Raw genomic sequence first — 22,163 nt, 5'->3', positions numbered from 1 at the left:
ACTATAAATTATGAATTTTTAAGCCTTTAAATAAGCTTTCAAATTGAACCCCTTCTTGTTTTTTTCCTTTCTTTTTTCAGTTTATTTTTTTGGTTTTTTCAACCAATTTGCTTATGTTGCGCTACCTCTGTCCGCCCTCCACCGTGTTGCACCGCTCTTCTCCTCCCCAAAATAGATTGGGCTTTTCACCTCCCTCACCTCGACTGTTGTAGTTGTTTGCTAGTTTTTTTATTATGTTTTTGTTGTTTTTTGAATAAGTGTTTGACTTCTCCTTAGATCTACTTTCATGACCGATCTTTGGGGTGAAGGTTTTTGTCATGGCCTTTGGATCGAGGAGAATTAGTTTCGATGTGAGGGTTTTGCTCTTATGGCTAGAAAATAAAAGTTGGGAATATAAGCTAGCTATGTATTAGATTGATTCTACCTAAAGCAAATCTATTCTATAACTGAAGTTTAGATATGGGTTAGCAGATATTGAAGTTATAGATAGGATTTGATTGTAATATTTTATATTTGTTTCTATGAGGTTGTGACCTCATAGTTTTGGCTATCATTTATCAGAGCTTTATGCTCTCTAATGTAAGGATTTTATGCTCTTAATTTTTTTTTAATGAATGAATATGAAGGATCCCCTTAAAATACACCCTACGATGATCAATAGCCTTAAACTAACAAAGATTTCACTGTGATTTTCTTTTATTTAAATTGAAATATACAATAAAAAGTCCGTACAAGTTTCCCCTACAACACCAACCCTCCAAAAAAAAGTTCTAACATAGTAAATTAATAAAGAAATGCAACCGCAAAGTAGATAGTAAATTAAGCAACTCTCCAACACCAGATTCCTGAAACCCCCTTCTCTCGGTAGAATATATATCCATGGTGTTTTCCCATCTTCAGGTCTTAAAATGTTAGTAGATGAAGCAATAGTTTTCATGTCCATTAGATGATTCTCCAGAGTCTTCCAATGTTCTTGAAACATATATAGAAGAACCCCATTAACAAAATCACAACTTTTCTTCAACCAGAACAGCATCACCCTGCTCAGGAAAATGAAAAAGAAAAAAGAAGTGCAACACTTGATAGGGATGAAACAAAAGTCATGGCCAACCACCCAAGTAAACAGTCAGCAGGAATTTCCTTAATCCGGCAGAGGGTGACCGACAAAATTTATCTACAGAAACCTAAGTTTATTGTCTCCTAGGCATAATAAACATGAAGGAATCAGAAATTGAGGATGTTGGCATATGGGGTCAGATTTTGAAGCCAAGGGCTGTTTAACTGGGTCCAAAACGGGTCTTGGGTCCAATCCATGGTCAATTTGGGGACTTGGAGCTCCGGCAACTGGCCCCTTCCAAGTGGGATTTGCAGTGATGTGGAGGAAACTTTGGTTTCCACTCCTCTTTCATCCAATTTGTCTTGTAATCCCGACACTTCCTCTGCTTCTTTCTTGAAGACAATGTTGTGTACAGCAGGCATTGGTTGCTGCTGTAAGTGATGATCCTCTTGTTGGGTGCTGTAAAATGAGCCTATTTCAAGTGATGATGTTGGTGGGGGTGAAGGTGAAGCATGAAAGTTCTTCATCTCTTCCTCCATTGCTGCCCTTTGCTCAAGAACTTTCAAAGAAGTTGCCTTCCTATAGATCTTACACAACACTATGTCCTGCATTTACAAACATAAACAGATAATTAGGAACAAATCACAACTACCAAAAAACTATCTACTGTTTTTTTCTACCTACCAGTAGTGGGACCTATTCAAGCCACTAGGATATATTATTAATTATCTTCACACAAAAAAAACAAATCAATTACACTAAAATTTTCAAATTTTAGAATGTGAAAAGAATGTGGCCATCTTCTCACTGGGTCCCAATTACTTTTATCTATAAAATCAGGGGTGTACGTGAACTATATATATTCTTGACTTATTCCATCACAAACATTTTCATGGAAACTTCTCAATGAGCATTTAGTTTCAAGTCTACAGAGATATTTGTCCTTGAAAGAGATGTCTTCTTGGAACTTTGTAATCCTTTTCCAGTACTACATTTTCTGAAAAATTAATCAAACCCCACGATTTTTCCTGGAAATTAATTCTATGGGGAAGTTAAAAAAAAAAAAAACTGTGATGAAATTGAAAGGTAACAAACAAACCTTTGGCAAGGGGCATGAATCAGGGAAGCGATATTCGTTCATGACCCAATCGGTCTTGCTTCCTCTTGGTGCTCTTCCCCTGTAGAAAACAAGTGTCTTTCTTAAGCCGATAATCCGCTTTGGATCCGATATGCTCACGATTCTCCGGTCAGAACCGGTGGCTTTCCAGAATCCATTTTCAGTCGTCCGGTTTGGCCTCCCGCCACTGCCATGCTTCCTGTCTCTCGGCACAAAAAAGTACCATTCTCTTTCGCCAATCTTCGCCAAATCTATTACAACAACGATAATAAACGTAAGAGAAATGCCATTTACTAAACTGTTATTCAACTGCCATACAATTAAACTGACCGTAAAAAGAAAACTAAGGAAAAAGATTTATGTGTATATATATATATCTACCAGGCAAGTCCCAAGGATCGTGATGATAGATGTTGAGGAAGCCGATGATGTCAAAGCGCAATCTCTTTCCAAACACCATGTTCTTGAGGTAGAAATCAAGAAGTTCCTCCTCTGTGGGGTGGAAACGAAAGCCAGGAAGTTCAAGTTCCATTGTCATTTCATCAATGGCACTGGCCGCCATTTTGTGTAGTGATTGCTGATTACTGCTAGCTGCTGCTTGTTTTTTAAGGTTTTGGTGTGAAATGTTGCTACGTAGGTAAACAATAGACGGTGGAGGAACGTTTATAAGGAAGACAGAATATGTTGTGGGTTATTTATAAGATGATTGAAAACAGAGGATTGAGACCAAGTCTTCGATGCTGTGGGGGGCATAAAAGTCCATGAAGTTTGGAGCTATTTGAGTCCATTAATGGTGGAACCCACACGGTTATACGTAAATTAATCAGCATAGACTGAACAGTGACAGAGACAGAGAGACATTGACAGGTCTTTCTTCTCTTTGCTTGAATTTTGTCTTTTTCTCTTAGTTTTAGACTTTTACCTGGAAATTCCAGAATATTTTCCAAGTAATGTTCTGCCAAATTATTTCATCTTTGATTCTGATCATGTGAATCGGATTATGGTTGTTTCAAGTTTCAAAGGCAACAAAAACGGTCAGAAAGTCTGAGGACTCTTCTTTTTTTTTTTTTTGTTCGTCTTTCTGGTCGTATGAGGACTCATCAATCCAGCAATGGCAGTTTGATTCAGTCTTACTAATTGGGTCGCCTCTTGTTTCTTGGAATCCAAACACTAATTAAATGAAACATCTCTCAAGACTCTAGTCTGCAGATCCCAACTTCACCGGTTGAGCATTTATGCATCGAATCTAACACAATTTCAAAGAAATTGGTGATTTTCAAAGTATGAAATTCATTTGGGCTCTTCTTTGCATTCAACGGTTTAAAAAATGCTTCCGAAGGGCTTCTTCTTCAAGTTTGAAGAGATGCTTCTTCCTCATAAAATCAAAAAAACAGTTTCCTATTCAAAACTTTTTTATAACGTAAGCGACCAAAAACTCAATAAAAATATACCTAATTTTCTTCGGTAACATAACACAATTTTAATAGGTAGTATTTTTCAAACCGTTTGATGCACACAAAAGAAAAAAAACAAAACAAAATAAAAAACGGCTTGAATTCTGTAATTTTAAAACCTACATGATTTCTTTGAAATTGTAGAAGATCTTTATAACTTGACTACTTAGTTCCAATCCAACCCTAAAGTCTTCTAATTAATCAATATTGGTATCATTTCATGCAAAGAATTTAAGATCCAAATAAACGGTAATACATGTCTCTCTCTCTATGTTAAAAAGTAAACATTTTATGGTTTAGATTTTGTTTTGTTTCATCTACTACATAGTTAACGTATGCACCATTAAATTTATAAAATTTAATTTGAAACATAAGATAGATTTTCTCTATTTTACTTTATATGAAAAAGTAATTAAAAGGATGTTGATCCGATTGTGTTACTTTTTTAACATCATTAGCTCATTTATGCAAATGGTTTGATGTGGTCATATTGTTAAAAGCTCTATCTTCATAGAAGTATCATATTGCGAAATTATATAGAAGTATTGAAAAATTGTTAGCTAAACATTTTAGCTATCTATTTTGCATAAACTATAAATATTGGAATATAAATATATGAAGGTAAATAGTAAGTGTCAAATCAAATAGTAATCATTAAAAACATGGTAAACAATTTTGTATTAAGTGATGTCGCCATCCGCCATCCATCATCCATCATCCACGATCTCGAGCTGAGCTCTATCGAAAAACAACCAGCTGGCTTGGCTTAGCTCGAATTCGAGTAGATTTCAACTGGCTCTTACAAAAAAAGGGGCAGAGAGGGGGAGGAGATTGTTTGGAGTTAAAAAGTATATATATATATATATATTTGGCTCTTAGTACTAGCATCAGATGCCATATATATCATTCATTTCCTTATATTTAGAAAAAATTTCAAAAAAAATCATAAAAACCTACTCAAATCAGATTTCCTACATTTAACCAACCATCAACCATCAGGTTGGTATAGTGTTTCCCAATGTGTAGAGAACCAAAGTAGTTTCTTATACATTATTTTAATATAAACATTTAGAGAAGTGTTAGATAGTCAAACAAATGAACCCAAAAAAATTTCGAAACTCACGTGGATATGGTTTTTAAATTAAAAAAAAAATGCAATTCTCTCTCCCTTGTCTGCAACTCACGGTCTGCCACATCAGTTTGAAAATTTTTCTGGGTTCATTTGTTTGGCTCCCTAGCACTTCTCAAACATTTATCTTTTCTCTCATCTTTCATCTTTTTGTCTTTAATTGGAGATTGTGTTGGGATTTTGTGAAAAAAGTTAGGGTAGGTAGAGAACTTATATTTTGTAAAGAAATAATATTTTAATGGTATAAAAAAATGTAAGGGAAGCTATTATAAAGTATATTTTTATAGGGAAGCAAAAAGTAGTTTTGTGCCCTAAACTAAGGAAAAATTAAAGGGAAGTTACTGTTAGTGGTCTAACACATTTGTTGTCCATCTTCCTACAAGATATATGCAAATTCACCATTAAATCTCTAAAAATTTCAAACGCATCTCAAAATCAAATAGAGTTTTATTATGTATCCGTTGGTGCATTATGTGTTTGTAACTTTGTATGAGAAACATTATACCCGTTGGTGGTGGTAGTGGTGGTGGCCCAAAAAAAAAAGAAAAAAAAGCCAAAAAAAAACGATTGATGGTGAGTCGTTTCTTTATTTCAAAAAGTCAAGTGACGGAGAGACCACAAAACAAGAAGAAAGAAGATTTTCCAAAGCTGTCAAATCAAAAAGCTAACAACAACGCGTAGTCACACTTTCCATACAATGAAAAAAATATTAAAGAACAAATGATGAGTAATTTTATTTGACTTGGAAGTCTTCCCCAAAGACCTGAAGAAGTCTTTTGCCCTATCAATCAACCAAATCACCAGAATCTCCCTAGAAATAACTTTCCAATCTTCTGCATCGCAATTATTATTTTCTTTTCTTTTTTCTATATTTGTTGCTTTATTAAAAGTATATTCGTACATATTAATTGTTTAAAAAAAAAAAAAAAAAAAACAAAACAATTAACAAGCAAAAGTTGCTTTCCTTGCTATTTCCTGGAATTTTCTCATGTATTTGGCAGAGCACTTGTTGAAATGGTCTACTGTCCCGAGTACAACTGATAGTTTTTCTTCCCTCTCTGTCTGACAATCTCATGTGATTATACTTTAATTATAATTAACCATATAACAAAGCTTTGCGTTAGATCTACCATGAGTAAAATTGACGTGTTAGTTTTAACCAATTTTTGAATCAGTTTTTTAGCTTTACTCTAGATTTACTATGATGGATATAGGGACTGAACCAAAAAATTTCATCAAGGGGCAAAGCATGAATTAAGAATCGGGCATAATTTTGATAAAGACTAAACTTAATTTTTAAACGATATATATATTTATATAGAGAAAACCTTTTATCAGGACCATCCTGATAACACTCATTTTACAGCTCCGAATCAATAACAGACACATAAGCAAAAACATAAAAAGTTCACAAAAATAAGTTGGACTAAAATACACAAGATTTTAGAGTGATAAAATTCCTAAATGGTTAACCTTTTACCACTAAATTTTAGTTTTGAATTCAAAAACTAGTTTTGAGGCATTAGAAACGGGTTTTGAGGCGGGTCACGGCCGGCAGGGTTTGAGGCGTTCACCGCCGGCCAGACTCGTGGGTCCGTGGGTCTAGCGATACCCACGCATGGGTCTGGCCTGGGTCTTGCCGGCTAGAGTTTTTTTTTCTCTGATTTAATGCGATTGTTCTCACTTTTATTTTTTTTGATGTGTCACATAGTAATTGGAGGTTGCAAAATGGGTGTTATCAGGATGGACATGATAGTAAGGGCTCTCATTTATATATATATAAACTTAACACCCAAGAAATCACCCACCGAAGAAAAAAAAAACAAAAAACCCAAAAAATCTGGTGGTTCTGTTTATTATGAAAAGGTCATAAATTTGAAAGTAAATAAAAGAGAAAAATGACAAAAAGAAGAAGGGTGGTGTCCAGCATATTAACTTGACTAGAGAAGCTAAACTTCAGGCGCAAATGGAGTTGGAATTAATACTAGAGATTCCAGTACAACCCTCAATCCTCATTTGATCCAGATCGTATGCCTCTTTTTGTTCTTTATCAAATATTAATTTATTCCAAAATAAAAAATAATCAAGGAAGAATATTAAATTTTGAATATATAGACCTCCTGCCTGAGAATTTAGTTTAGAAAGGCTCATATACATTTCCATGGTTAATGCCGATTGTCCAGTTTTACAAGAAAATCATTTTTAGAGGGAACAAAAAAAAAAAAAAAAAATCAAAATTTTATATAGTGCATTTACATACTTGTAATGCCACATAACTATAGGAGTTCTTCTAGGACTATTATGGATTTTACTACAAAATTGTTGGCTACAATCCATCGTGGCACCCCAAAGGCTTATGAGGTGTTTCGGCCACCTCATAGTCGGCTAAAAGAGGTGGCCAATCACCTCTGATAGTCTTAGAGGTGGTTTGATCACTCCTAGAATGGATCGCTTGGTAGGTCAAACTACCTTCAAGGGCTCATGGGGTGGTTCGGCCACCCCATAATCGGCCGAGGGAATGGTTGGCTATTACCAATGGCCTTGAAGGTGGTTCAACCACCTTAAAACCGACCGTTGGGGGTGGTTCAATCACTCCTACTGTTAAGTTTTAAGTTTTAAAAAATTAGGTGTCAAAACATATTAGGGTGCAAGGTTTAGGTTTAGAATTGAGTCAATATCTAATGCAAATCAAGAAAATACTACAGTTGAAGTTTAGAAGGCTTCAATCGAAATTCGTTCAATCAAACCAATGCATCATGGCTCAATTCTAAAACTCAAGAGGTTCGGTCAAAAGGTGGATCGCATCTCGTTCGAGCAAAGTGGTGTAGTGTGATTTTACACTTAAATTCGAGAGCCTCGATCGATTGAACTTAACCTTCGTTTGACCGAACTAGCTGCTTCCAGTTTTAATTGTTAGCTGACTTTACTTTAAAACCTTTACTTGTTTTTTTTTATAACTATACAAGCCTAATTAATGACCTACGATTTTCATATGACCCATAGCCTATTTTTCATTGTTCTTGGAGAGGTTCCTAAACACCTTTGAGCCTAAACAATTTGATTTCTTTTCTTTTCTTTTCATCAAACAAACCAAAGAAAATTTTTCAGCCACCTGAGTTGAGTTGTAGCAAACAAGATTTTTCGTTAAGATAATTCTTGTAGAAGGAGACCAAAGGTTCTGGAGCCACTGCAATATGAGGTGACGAGTTGTTTGCCTGGATTACAAATTAAGTTGTGAGTTACAAAAGTTCTGTAAGTTGATCAATTTGTAATATATATCTTCTATAGTGGATGCCTTTGAGGATAGCTGGCTTGCATAGTAGTTTTACATTTTAAAAGTTCTTCACAATGAGGTTTCTACTTTGTTATCAAATGTTTATGTTGATTTTGTTTTCTGCTTATTTGGATTGTGTGATAATAAATGTGGTAATTTGCTTGTTCATTATTCCATTGGTTAAGATGATGAATAACAACTTCGGCTCTAAAATGTACTTTTCACTGATAATCATGACCACCCTAATGGCCTTGAGGGTGGATTAGCCACCCTCAAAACGGATTGTTGGTGGTGATCAAAGAGAGGGGGTGGTTGAACAATCCCCAAAAGCCCTTGGGGGTGGCATGGGAGACTCTAACTTTGGTGCAGCGGTTGTGTTTCAGGAGATGCAAATGTGGAAATCGATGGTTGCATAACCGTGCGGCAATGGGTTGAAGGTGGCGAGGTCTCAAAATGGAAGAGAGGGTTAAGGCTATGTGGGTAACATATAAATGTCACGTAAATTGTCACATGGTTTTCAAAAAAAAAAAAAAAAATGTTGTAATTCCCTGAAGATTTTCCTTACTATAGATGTTGTGAAGAAGAAGAATCTTGAAAAATGTTATGGTTTTTTTCTTTGCCATCCAGACAACCGTGATTGAAGGGTAAATCAAGGGCAAACTGCATAGCACTATCATGGAAAGGGAGAGCAAGGAAACTAGCATTTGACAACTTTCCAATTATGACAAATAAGAGAAATATATTAGTTGAAAGATATGTAATGGCATTCTTGGCTTGCAACAAAAGTGTATAATCTTAAAAAGGTTGAGAATTTTAAATTTTTGGGAAATTACAATATATAATCCTTAGTTTTTATCATTTTTCCAAAGGATCCATAGATTTTATTTTATTTTTTTAATATTAGTGTTGTTTTTAAATCATTTTTCAATCAGCCATCCAGATCCTATAAATTTAATCGTCAATTTCTTACTAGAAGTGATGTGAAATCTCAACTCTAACCTGAATATATATATATATATATATATATATATATATATATATATATATATATATAAATTAAATAATTTAAAAATTATAAAAATTATAAAAAATAAAAGTTTGTTTGGAAGTATAACTGACAATATTTCACAGAATTTCTGTTAGGAAATTAATAGAAAATATGATGAAATTGTCTGATAAGTCTATTGAACATAAATTTTCTCCAAACTGATTAGAAGATATTTCTTTTAACTTATTCTAATAAGTGTCAAGTGTCATCTCTCATATATATTTTTTTAAGCCCGGTTAAAAGTGAAAAAGAGGCGGGCCTGGGCTAAACTTGGTGGACATTTTAGTTGGGTTGGGTCAAAAAATCTAAAACCAATCAAAAAATTGGACCATTGTCACGCAGTCCAAGAGAGGTGGACTGCGTGATCCACTATCGTGGATATTGACCAGACCCACGACAGTGGATCACGCAGTGGGTCTAGTTACCCACCGACTCACCAGACCATTCCTTTAAAAAATAAAAAATAAAATTTTGTACGTGGTAATTTTCATGCCCTCTATTGGAATTTAACCAAAAATCCTAACGGAGAATTGATATTAAAAAAATTTGAAAGTTGAATACAATCAATTAAAAGCTTTTACATTTTAAGAGAGGGGATTCAAAAATAATAGAAGTTCAAGAGGGTTATGTAAAGTTTTTTCTTTTAAAAAAAAGGTAAATGAGCTACAGTAAAAAAAAATTTAGCATCGCAGTTAGGATTTCAAATATGTGACATTTTATGTTCGCTAACTCGATGTTGTAAACAATTTAGATGCAAGTTGATCAAAGTTTGTTAGGCTAAGTTTTATACTTGGGCTAGTTTCAAAATGTTGTTTTTTTTATGGGAAAATTACCCTCTTAAAGTTGGCAGCGATTTTCAATTCGACCTCCAAAGTTCTAATTTTTTTCAATTAAACTATTCCGTCAGTCAAAGCGGCTTTGACTGACGGAACAATGATCACATGCGACTCATGTGATCACTGTTGGTTTTTTTTACCCAAAATGCCCCCTTCTCATTTTTGTCTGTCGCTTTTTCTCTCTCTAGTTCTATAAAATCGAAGCATCACACAAAATCCATCTTCTCCTTATAATAAACTCTCTCTCTCTCTCTCTCTCTCTCAGATCGGTAGTATATAAAATTTGTAAATTGATTGAGTTTTTTTAAAAAAATAAATAAAAAAAAAAATCTTTGTTTGGTGGAAAGGAAAGAGGGAATGAAAATTGAAAATTGTTCAGTCCTATATATCCTTTTGCTGTGGTTCGTGTGAAAATTTGAATTCTCATTTGAAATTTTGTAGATACAGAATCTTGGGTTTGGTTAGTTGAGGAGGTGGACGAAAAAGGAAAGAGTTTAGGACGATTCAGAATGGGGAATTATGGTGTACCCATCTTCACCGTGCCTATTATTTATGCAGGTTCAATCATTTAGAACCCATTTTCATGGCTTCTTAGTAATCCGATGAGGTGCCCTGGGGCTATGCATTTTGTAGAAAGAAATGCTACTGTAACAGGCGTGCGTGTTTCTCTCTTTGCTCAGTCCATCAAGGAAAAAAGGGTAAAGTCCACTTATCCCCTTCAAACTACCACCTCAATGACAATCTACTCCGCAAACTATCAATCACGACAATTTACCCCATAAATTACCAAAACAATGACAATGTACCCTCCAATACTAGCAAAGTGATGAAATTACCCCTATATAATATAATTTTCAATAAGACAAAAATACCCTTAAAATTTTGAAAAAATAAATAAATTTTAGTATTTTTGTTTTTATTTTAGTAAGGGTAATTTTGTCATTTTGTTAAAAGTAGGGGTACATTGTCGTTGTTTTGGTAGTTTGGGGGGTAAATTGTCACAATTGATAGTTTGGGGAGTAGATTGTCATTAATTAAGGTGATAGTTTGAAGGGGTTAAGTGGACTTTACCCAAGAAAAAATCATCTGAACTTACATTTGATGTGGGTTTGCAAAGAAAGGGTCAGGTCAGCCAAGAGGAAAGGCAAAGGGAGAAGCAATTACAGGGATGAGGGCATTTTAGGGGGGGAAAAAAAAAAAACCAACACGCACGTGATCACTGTTCCGTCAGTCAAAACGGCTTTGACTGACGGAATGGCTAAATTACAAAAAATTAGAACTTTGAGAAGGTAGATTGCAAAAATTGAAACTTTGGAATTCGAATTGAAAATCGCTGCCAACTTTATGGGGGTAAAGTGTAATTTTCTCTTTTTTTATTGGAGAATTGAGGCACTCAGTTGGAAGACTTGTTCGAAGCTCAATCGAACAAGTAAGTTCAATGTTGAACTTTAAGAAATCCCAAGAAGCTCGGTTAGAAGGCTCGATCGGTATTTGTTCGAACGAGTATGTTTCAATGAATTTCAAGCTTACTCCCGAGAAGCTTGGTCGCAAGGCTCGATTGGAGAGCATCCAAACAAGGTCAAGATCGCAAAGAGGCAGAGAAGCTTGATCGAAGCATGTCTGATATAAGTCATCCATGAAACTCTACTAGCATTCGAACTGTGAAAATACAGACTAAAGAAAGAAAGTTTGTAAAGAGAAGAAGAAGAGAACACAAAGGACTACATTTTTATTCAATGATTTGAATGTTACAAGATAGAACAATATATAGGCATATGAAGGGAACACATCCCATATATCATGGCGTGAATCATGGGTTGTGATAGAGACTAATATGCAATCCCATGAAACATGGAGGAGTAAATCATGAGATTGTTGCCTTCCATGGATATGCTTGACTTGATTGATCAGATTTTATCTTCTAACACTCTCCGCAAACTGATGGTAGGAACTTCCTTCAGTTTGGTAAACAAAAACAAATAATTGATCGTTTGTCGGTTGAATCTTACCATAAACCACCAGGGGCAGTCGGATCTCGCCACATAAACACCAAGGGGTGGTTGGATCTCGCCGTAAAATACCAAGGAACATTCGGATCTCATTGCAAGTTTTCAAAGGACGGTTGAATCTCGCCACAAATACCAAGGGGTGGTCAAATCTCCCCGCAAAACCAACAATGGATGGTTAGATTTCACCGCAATGACCAAAGGTTGATGTCGGTGTGCGGTAACTGTGGAGAAGGAGTGAGCTTGCAACATGTGACTGAACAAACATATGTGATGCGGCTAAGGTGCTTGATGAAATGACTCAGAGAGACAGCGGAAAAGGAACTAGAATGACGTTAGTCGATTTATTGCTCTGATACCATGTGAAAATACAGACTAAAGGAAGAAAGTTTGTAAAGAGAAGAAGCAGAAGAGAACACAAAGGACTACATTTTTATTTAGTAATTTGAATGTTATAAGAGAGAACACTATATAGGCATATGAAGGGAACACATCCCATATATCATGGCGTGAATCATGGGTTGTGATAGAGAGTAATATGCAATCCCATGAAACATAGAGGAGTAAATCATGAGATTGTTGCCTTTCTTGGATATGCTTGACTTGATTGATCAGATTTTATCTTCTAACACGAACAAACTAATTTATTGGTTCAACAAACGGGTCATTTGTAAATTGATTATATAATTAATCTCATATAATGAATTGGTTTCCAAAGTTTGGCTGTTCGAAGTGATTTTACGTATAAAGAGTTTGTTTCATTTTGTCACCAAAATTGTTGTCTTTATTCTTTTTATTGATTTGATCACTTTTGGTAACTAATTATGTGGTTGCAATTTTCTTTTGATCTTATCAAGTGTTAGTTATTTGGAGTTGTTGGGAGCATTTCAAATTTTGATCTCATATCATTCACTCCATGATGATTGAAACCACAAGTGACCACCTAGCTAGTTAGGAATTAGGATACACAAAAAAGCCAGAGAGTAAATTAAAGATGTTGCAATTATTAATGGTATGCCCGATTACTATTTGAACTAAAGCTTTTGTTTGTGATTGAATCAGAGAGAAACTCAAGAAACAACTACAGCATGGCCACTCAGTCCCAGCTGTGAATCTTCTCAGTGTTGTCCACTTTTTCACTATTTGAACGAAAAAGTTTTACACAGACTTTTCACTATTTGAACTGATGTTCACAAAGGCTTTTCACTGTTTGAAAAAAAGCTTTTGTGGGGATTGAAGCTGCAGAGTAACTATTCAGTTTTGAATTAAAAAAAAAAAACTATTCAGTTTTGAATGGTGATCAGGTGTACGGCAAAAGAAAGGGAAGGAGACAGAGGAGTGGGGCAGATGTGTTGTCAGCTTGAGAATGGTGGGGTAAATGCAGAAGACATGCATCTTTTACATCTGTAGTAGTTATCTACAACATTCTTCAACTAGTCTGCCATGGGAGTTGTTAGAGAGTTGTACCCATTGACAAGTTGTGAAGGAAGAGCTACATCACTCATTCACTTGGTCTAGTTTGATAAGTTCTTCTCACTTCTTATTACTGTTTGCATGCAGTAATTAACAAATTAAATGGTCTCCAGCTAGAGATGACTGTTAACTTATAGCTTGTATAGTCAGATGTTCAACTTGAATAGATATCTTTTCTGGCCTCTGGCAGATGCTTTAAAACCTTTATATTGGTGTATGTTTAACTAATTTTGAAGCAAAATATTTAAAGAAAATAGAAAATCTGTTGAAGTTTGTATTGAAAAGCTACAAGTAAAAGAGAAGGATAATGCTTTCCGATTAGCTAAAATGCATAACGTTGCTGAAAATGTTATTATTCGTTAGCGGAAAAACCTGAAAGTGAGATGAGATATCTGCAAACTTTACTTGGAAAATTCAGAATGAGATTTGGAATCTAACAGAAAGCTCTGCAGAAGTTCATTGGAACCCTTTTGGGAATTCAGGGTGAAATTCTTGAAATGTTGACTGCATGCAGTTTACCTAGCTAGGAAAACTGATTCGCAATCCGTCCCAAATGTAAGCGATTCTCAATCCTCCAAACGCTCAACCTAATTTAGAGGAAAACTTTTATCTCCCATCGAATTCTGCTTTTTCATATGGTAAATTAGAACTACAAGTTAGTAGCATGGTCCCCCCCTTTTACAGTTGGAGCAACCACCCATCTCTTGCAGTTTGACCTATAATTATCAAAGTGCCATGGGACAAAGCCTTCAAGGGCGGCACTCAATGAATCATCATTGCCCTTGCAAAGGGAATGGACCAACACAAGAAGAAAAGGCAGGGCAAACCGGTCCCCAACTTGGTCACAATGTCCAAAAACCTGGACCTTAGCATACTGCTTTTGGTAACCCATTCTAGAGCTTTATACAAGCATTTATGGACCAGCCAGAGAGAGGATGGTACACAAAAGACCATCAATGGCTCCTTATCCAGAGGGCCAGTGTGCCCCCACATGTTCAAGGCCAACAGACAGCCGAGTTGCCCATTATTATCTCTACATTACATGAGGCTTATATAACATGCTATCACATTCCGCATTCTGCAACCCTACATTAATGGCTAGCTCTGGCTCATGCTATTGATACTGACTTGATACTAATCATTTCTCTTTTGGTTGCTCTATTCACGTATAGGCCGCGTCCTTTGTGATTCAACCACAAAGTTGCAATCCATTCGGTCCCACGTGAAACCTAGTTTTGATACTGAGAACTCAACCTTAAAAACTAGTTTGCAAAGAGAGGATGCCTCGTTAAAATTGCACTTACGTCATGTGGAACACTTAATATCGTAACATAATGCAACTTTAGCTTAATGGGAACATCCTGCTTGATTGAATTCAGTTTTACAAGTTCGATTCATTAAACATTCCATAAAATAGGAACCAAACCAAGCAAGTTCCATTATGTACTAATGCTTAAGGCCCATGTCAAGAGAACTACAAGGCGAGGGATTAGCTTTATGTGCTAACAATATCAGGCCCAAAGTTCAATTTTGAAGACTTTCAAAACCTAAAATTTTGGAATCATTTAGCATACATAATCTATTAATTAATTAAACTATGCAATTATTACATTAAACTGATAGGATCAGCATCTTAGATGAGCAATGCAAATAAATAATGAAAAGTGCTCCATGCACTCTTAAATACATGCTTCCGCTTTCTAATGTGACAGTAAAAATCTATCACGTTAAAAAGTGTTTATTTGAAACTTAAAAGAGCATATAAAAATCTATCGCGTTAAAGAGTGTTCATTTGAAACTTGAAATAGCATGAATATTAAGTACTTGCATCCTATTACTTGGTGGGAACCATCATCAAGAATAGCTCTACAAGCAACTAAAATAAATTCATTCTTCGTGAAAAACGGCTAAACAAGTGTCTAATATTTTATTAAAAAAAAGCTCTAGACGAACACTTAAACAACCTTACAATATCACTTGCTTGCGTCATTTTCTCAACCATTAATCATTTGAATTTTGGTTCTCCTTGATTTTTTGTTTTCCAGTGGAAATTATTTTCCTGGAAAAAAGAAAGATCCAAACAGAATCTCATAATGTTTCCAACAGAATCTCTCATATTATTCCTATGGGATAGAAAAGATTCCCCATAAGAAAAACCATAGTCAAGTTAAAACCATTTTCATAGTACTTTCAAATAACAATTTGTCTCTTTTGAACATTTGTGTTTGTTAAATTGTCCCCAAAACGAAAGACATACAAAATAAATAAACAAATAAATAAAAATCTCTTTCTTCATATATTTCAAAAGAAATTGCTACAATGATTCTACATATATGAATAACCTCGTTTTATTTTATTCATTTCTTTAAGTCTAACAAAAACATTCTTCATTCTTTTTTTCTTTTCTCTCTCTCTATTTCATTCTTTATTCTGTTAAAATACTCGCAGCTTTTGTAGAGAACCAAACAAAACTCAAAGTCAAAAACCCATCTCAACCATTTGAAGTGTCTTGTCAAAAACCACGTTTTTAAAAAGCAAAAACAGAGTTACTGAAAATTTGTCACACACACACACACACAAACACTCCTTTCTTTAAGTCCCATACCCAAAAATACACAAAAGAAACTCCAAAGTCCCATCCCAAGGGAGGGCAGGGGACCTATATCCCACAAATCAACCAGTCACTGCTGAGAAGCCTATTGTCATTTCAAAAACAAGAAGGGGGATGGATAAGAAACCATGGGGGGTCTCTCTGAAAACTCGGAAAAAGAGTTCCGCAGGTGCCATGATTGGCCAGTATTTTTCGTTTTCAGCCCTCATACCTCCTTCCTTCCCCCTCTCTCTCTCTCTCTCTTTCTCTATCTCTCTCTACAGTGCTTTTTCAGAAAAAGCCTCCGGCTACAGTTCAAAATCCCTGTCCTTGCAAAATGAGCTGTAGGTACTCTACTACTAGCCTTTCATCCCCCCCATCAGGACTCAGGAGCAACACAACAAATCAAACAAGGATGGAAAAACCAAAAAGAAAAGGAAAAGGAGGCATACGTCCGCCCAAATAAAGGCCTCATCCAACGTAAAATCCCCACCACCAATACCATGAAATGAAAATGCATAAATCATCACACCCCCCACAAACAGTACCTTAAAAACTGGCAGAGCAAAAAAGAGAATTATAACACGCCACAGCAAGCCAGGCATGCATGCTCTTCAGCAAAGAAACGGAGAGAATAAAGCTGCAGCTAGTTTTTTGGATGCTACTGCTTGTTCTTTCTATATAATCTTTTTGTACATAATTCGAGGTTCAAAATACAGGCTTTAATACCCAAGATAGGCCTTCCTTTCTAATTCCCACCACACATACAAAAAGACCCAAATCTTTTGGTCAAACTGATTTTTTTTTTTTCTTTTTTTTTTTTAGGAGTTGGGCTGCATCTCCCTTGGTCAATCGAACCCTACAATTCCATTATGGCATTGGTTGGTATATGACCCAAAATCTGAGCAAAAGCAAAGAGATTAATAAAGCACCTTTTCCCCTAACTTTTTTTTTTCCTTCTTTCTGTTCACATGTCTCTCTTTATAGAGCGATCTCAGTCTGCAAAGTAGTGGCATTGAACCCCACCTGTTGTTGCTGCTGCTGCTGTGGTGGTTGCTCAACCTCCCACCTTGCCTTTGCTATGACTCCATCATGCACAGGCACGTACTCCTAATCAAAACAAAACAGTGTCATCATTTGCAACAAAACAACACTCATAAGAACCTTACATCAAGATGGTAATCTGAGAAAGATTCCTTCTCTAAAACCCAGATTGTCTTTTTCATATATGAGAAATTTTCAAAATTAAAAAACACACCCAAAGAAACAAAACTGGCCCACCTCAAGTTTTTGAACAAGCTCTTTAGCATTAGGAGCAGACACTATGATGTGGCGCTGAGATGGCTTGATGAACCCATCATCCACTGCTTTGTCAATGAAAGTGAGAAGGTAGTTGTAGTACCCATCAACATTCAACAGACCCACCTTCAAAGTTTCAAAAATCGATGAAAATTAGGGTTTGGGGGAAAAAGAAAAGGACCCAACAACAAGTTTAATCAGTACTTATTGGGTACATATGCTTACAGGCTTGTCATGAATACCCAGTTGAGCCCAAGTGATGACCTCCAACAGCTCTTCCAAAGTTCCATACCCACCTGAAACCAAGGTATATGTGACAGAAAATTCCATTGATTTTTCAGGGAACAAAAAGGGTAAAGTGTATGTCTGTATAATATTAGTATCTCTTGGAGAGAGAAAAGAGAGAGAGATGGGACCTGGTAGGGCAATAAAACAATCAGAATGGCGGGCCATTTCAGCCTTTCTTTGGTGCATGTCGGCTACTGGCCTTACCTCCCCAACAGTTTCACCCGTTAACTGTGGCTCCACCACAAACACACAAGCATTTTCAGAAACTCCATGAACCATAAAGGTCTCAACTTTAAACCAATACTATAAACATTCAAGCATTTTCACAGACACAATGAAGCCTAAAATGAAATGAAAAAGAAAAACCCAGTACAAAATCCAAAAAGAACCCATGTGAGATCACGCACCTCTTTACACATTAGAGTCCTGGGGATGATCCTGGGAGCCAAAATCCAAAAAAGAAAATAGTGTAAGCCATGTGGAAAAAAAAAACAAAAAACAAAAAGGACCAACAAAATTTCATACATTTCAAGAAGATGACACAATTGGTTTGATAGTAGTACATACCCAAGAACTTTCCCCCCACCACGATGCACAGCTTGAGAAACCAGACCCATTAGCCCAATACTCCCACCTCCATAGACAAGCTCCAGCCTCCTTGACACCTTCACATTCACCCCAAAAACATGTGAAAAAGGGTTTCAAACGAAAGAGAAAATCAAAATAAAAAGAATAAAAGATAAAATAATCACTGCATAAAGCGGGTAAAAATCAGTTTTATGAATCATTATGGAAGTAATCAAGTACCAGCTCTTGGCCTAACTCAATGGCAGCATCTCTATAGCAGTTTCTCTTCCCAGTACTGCTGCCACAGAAAACACAAACCCTCTTGAATCTAGAACTCACAAGTTTTCCTTCCATCTCGCTCCTCAGGATTCTCACTTGGGCGTTTGGTTTCCAAGCACAAGAACAAGAGTAAATGATGAAGATAAAGGAAGCTTCACCAACAACAGAGTACCGAGTGAAATGGAACAGCCACTATATATAGACTCCAAAAAAATATTATTAAAAAGGAATAGACTTTACAGAAATCTAAATACAAAAAAGCAAAAAAGAAAGAAAAAAATATATATATTAGAAAAAGCCTACTGTGAACGGATAGGATGAAGTAAGACAAAAAGGCAAAGCATAGAGACAGTGGTGTAGTGCAGGGAGCCCGTACACCCGTTGCCACCCTGTGGCACACACGTGGCTTCACAGAGTGGCAGAACACAGTGGATTCGTCCTCCACTCGGTACCCTTAGCATTCTCAATTGAAAACCATTGGAATTTTTCTCATCCTCGCACACCACCCAGACCTCCATCGTGTCTTTCTCTCGATCTGTCTCGTATTTAATGCACGCAATCATAACCTGATGGCTAAAACACGTGCAGAGCCTCTCACTGCATCAAATCAAGATTAACAACACTATAATATTAAATTATTAATCAAATAATAATAATATTAATAATAAATTGAAGTTATTTCTCAGGATAATTTGTCTTTTGGGTTCCGTACACCAATTTGCCGTTCCCATGAAGAAAAAACCCACAAAACCCAAAAAGCCTATCTATCTTCCCCCACTGCCCCCACTGGAGTAGCTTTTTAGCTTTTTGTCCACACACCAAGCAATGCCCTCTCACAAGAAATCCCTCTGAAAAAAGAAAAACAAAAATACCCACCATTTTTCTACAGCTGTATTGTAAGGAGAGCTTCCATTTCTGGCATTTCAAGGGGACTGCAACAACAAAAAGTATACAAGTCTTATACACCAAATTGCTTAATGCTCTCGCAGAAGTTAAAATTATTTTTTTGCGTGTTTATAGAGTCATTAGCATTAGCATAATAGCAACAACTTTTACTTTTCGTTCCTTTTAACTCCGAGAGTCATTATTAACATGCAGAAGCTTTAAATTTTCTCTAGAACATTAACGTCATCATAATTAAATACTACGTACCATAATTGCCAGCTTCACGTTGATCTTTATGGTGTTGGTACCTTTATGTAATTCTCAACTGACCAATTTTCTATATATATACCTTAAAAATTCTTACCGCCTTATCATTTACTTAACATATCACCAATTATGTAATTTTTTATTTATATTTTCTTGAGATTACAATAAGGGAAGGAGAGGAATGAAAATTATAAATAAAAAGAGTTGGGCAAGCGAACAATACAAATAAATAGAAATTAAAAGAGAATATGTTAAGTAAATGATAAGGCGGTAAGAATTTTTAAGGTATATATATATATATATATATATTAAAGTGTCCTATTCAGTATAGTAAAGGATTGCAGCGCCGCCCATCTAAATTACTTACTAATCTTTTAAAGCCAAAACCTATCTAGGAAAATAGTTGTTGGAGTTTTATAGAAATGGAGTCGAAAATTCCAATGAAAATGATGTGTGTAACAATAAATTGGAATTTGAACAAGTGGCGCCCACACGCTTTTACAAGGCACAATTTTGTTATTGGATGGATTGGGGCCGCTGTGGGACCCACTTTTCCCACTGGGTCGTTTTCTTTGAGCTCCCACTCCACGTAGGCATACATATGCCTTTATATTGATTGCGTCCCCTCCGTCCCCTTCTTTTAGGAAAATGATAGACTTCCAACTTACTTACTTGTCCAAACTTAACTTTAATTTTTATTTTATTTCTTTATTTTTTTTTAAAAAAAAATTAAATAGTAAATAAATAAAAAATGTGATTCAATAATTTTTATTTTTTATCTTTCTTTTATTTAATATTTTTTTTAAAAAAAATGAAAATAATATTTCTTTTTTCATAAAAATTGTCATTTTAAAAAAAAAAAATGACATTTTTTATGAAAAAAAAAATCATTTTGTATTTTTTTAAAAATAGATATTATTTCTTCACACATTTTTTTATTTGCTATTTATTTATTTTTTAAATAAAAAAATAAGGCAAAAGTTGAATAAGTTGAGTACCTACCATTCCTTCTTTCTCTATACCCTATAGCTTAGATTGTACACGTGTCAACCATCTAGCCGAAATAGCAGTGATAGAAGAGATAACTAAAGATTCAGGTAAGCCTCGGTAAATTGAATGTTTTGACGAGGTTGTGCGAGAAGGAAAATGCAACTTTTCTTCTTTCTTTTTCCTTTTTTTTTTCATTTTTTAAAAATTATTATTAAATATGTGTGATTAATCCTACAAATTTAATGATAATTTTAAAAAATAAGAAAAAGATGAAAGAAAAATATGTAGCACATCTGGTGGGAGAATGTCTCATGATCAACTCTCAACTACAGTAATTTAATTTTGTGGGATAATTACCTTTTACCTACTTGAACTACAGCGTCTTGACAATTTTCCTTCATGAACTATCAACTATGACTCATGATCCCATCAAACTACCATCTTAAGATAAAAAGCCCACTTCTGTCAGTCAAATGGGTTAAAATTGACCGTCAACGGTCATGTGCCATTTTAATTTTTTTTTCTTCCACTTTTGCCCTCATTTTAAATTGTTTTTATGTGTTGGATTAGAGTTTATGAGGATATAAGTATCATTTTCTTGGTCTAAAGTGAGGGTAAAAGTGAAAAAAAAAAAAAAAATAATAATAATAATAATAATAATAATAATAATTTAAAATGGCACATAACTTGCACATGACCGTTGATTATCAATTTTAACCCATTTGACTAACAGAATGAGGTTTTTTGTCCTAAGATAGTAGTTTGATGGGATCAGATGTCATAGTTGATAGTTTATGAGAAAAAAGTACTAAGGCGCTTTAGTTCATGGGGGCAAAAAGATAATTACCCCTAATTTTGTGGTGTTAATAGGTATTTTATCCTAGTATTTAATGTTGAATAATACTGCACCTTTTCTTTTTTCTTTTTTTTTTTCTTTTTTTTTTATATGTTCTAGGGGAGGGGGAATTTAAACTAATAATCTCATCTTCATGAGGCATAATCCCTAGACGATTGAGGTATCTTTTGAAGACGAACAATGTTACACCTACTTTGACTTATTTATATAATTTTTTTTCACACCTATATGTAGCTTTTAAAAGCATCATTGAATATAAGATGGATCTTTATTTAATTTTGATCCAATTGCTATGGGACAACCCATCTCTTTGTTGAAGATTAGAGTAATTTGGCCAACCCTAAAAGCCAATTTGGGGGTGATTGAACCCAATGCCAACTCCACCATTAGGCGGCCACCTAAGGCCCCCCTTCCCCCAGCCCAAAAAAAAAAATAATAATAAATATTAATAAAAAAAAATTAAAGCCCTAATTATCGTTCATATTCTTTAATTAAGGCCTTCCTAATTATGATCAATAAGTAATTTAAAAAAAGCCCCCAATTTGATAAGTCCCCCACTTAATGAATATTAATAAAAACAATTTTCATAAACAAACAAATTATAGCCCGGAATAGGATCCTTTCTATTTCAAATGAAATTGAGAGTATCCATTTAGTATAAAAATATGGGTAATGATGTAAATTTTGTTCTTCATCTTCAATGTTAAGACAATATTATCTCTCATTTTACACTAAATGAGTATTAAGC

At 35.0% G+C, this 22,163-nt stretch overlaps 2 protein-coding genes across 3 annotated transcripts; both read right to left on the bottom strand.

Annotated features, from left to right (window-relative positions):
- Window positions 1–676: 676 nt before the first annotated feature.
- On the bottom strand, window positions 677–2,823 carry LOC132166872 (NAC domain-containing protein 6). Its single transcript, XM_059577715.1, has 3 exons — window positions 2,556–2,823; window positions 2,157–2,425; window positions 677–1,662 (listed from the first exon to the last, which is right to left on the bottom strand). Exons 1-3 carry the CDS (start codon window positions 2,734–2,736, stop codon window positions 1,225–1,227), a joined length of 888 nt encoding a protein of 295 aa, XP_059433698.1. The 5' UTR covers window positions 2,737–2,823; the 3' UTR covers window positions 677–1,224.
- A 13,718-nt stretch (window positions 2,824–16,541) lies between these two features.
- LOC132190329 (cytokinin riboside 5'-monophosphate phosphoribohydrolase LOG5-like) lies at window positions 16,542–18,642 on the bottom strand. Of its 2 annotated transcripts, XM_059605294.1 has the most exons (7): window positions 18,379–18,642; window positions 18,139–18,236; window positions 17,979–18,009; window positions 17,700–17,799; window positions 17,509–17,579; window positions 17,266–17,409; window positions 16,542–17,094 (listed from the first exon to the last, which is right to left on the bottom strand). In XM_059605294.1, the coding sequence occupies exons 1-7, from the start codon at window positions 18,490–18,492 to the stop codon at window positions 16,966–16,968; spliced, it is 687 nt and encodes a 228-aa protein (XP_059461277.1). In that variant the 5' UTR covers window positions 18,493–18,642; the 3' UTR covers window positions 16,542–16,965. The 2 variants fall into 2 exon arrangements, with proteins under 2 accessions (XP_059461277.1, XP_059461270.1); XM_059605287.1 differs by having other exon boundaries at window positions 17,509–17,799.
- Window positions 18,643–22,163: the final 3,521 nt, after the last annotated feature.

This window comes from Corylus avellana, chromosome ca1, assembly GCF_901000735.1.
Source record: "Corylus avellana chromosome ca1, CavTom2PMs-1.0".
Lineage (NCBI taxonomy): Eukaryota > Viridiplantae > Streptophyta > Magnoliopsida > Fagales > Betulaceae > Corylus > Corylus avellana.
This window is presented reverse-complemented; position numbering and strand designations above follow the sequence as displayed.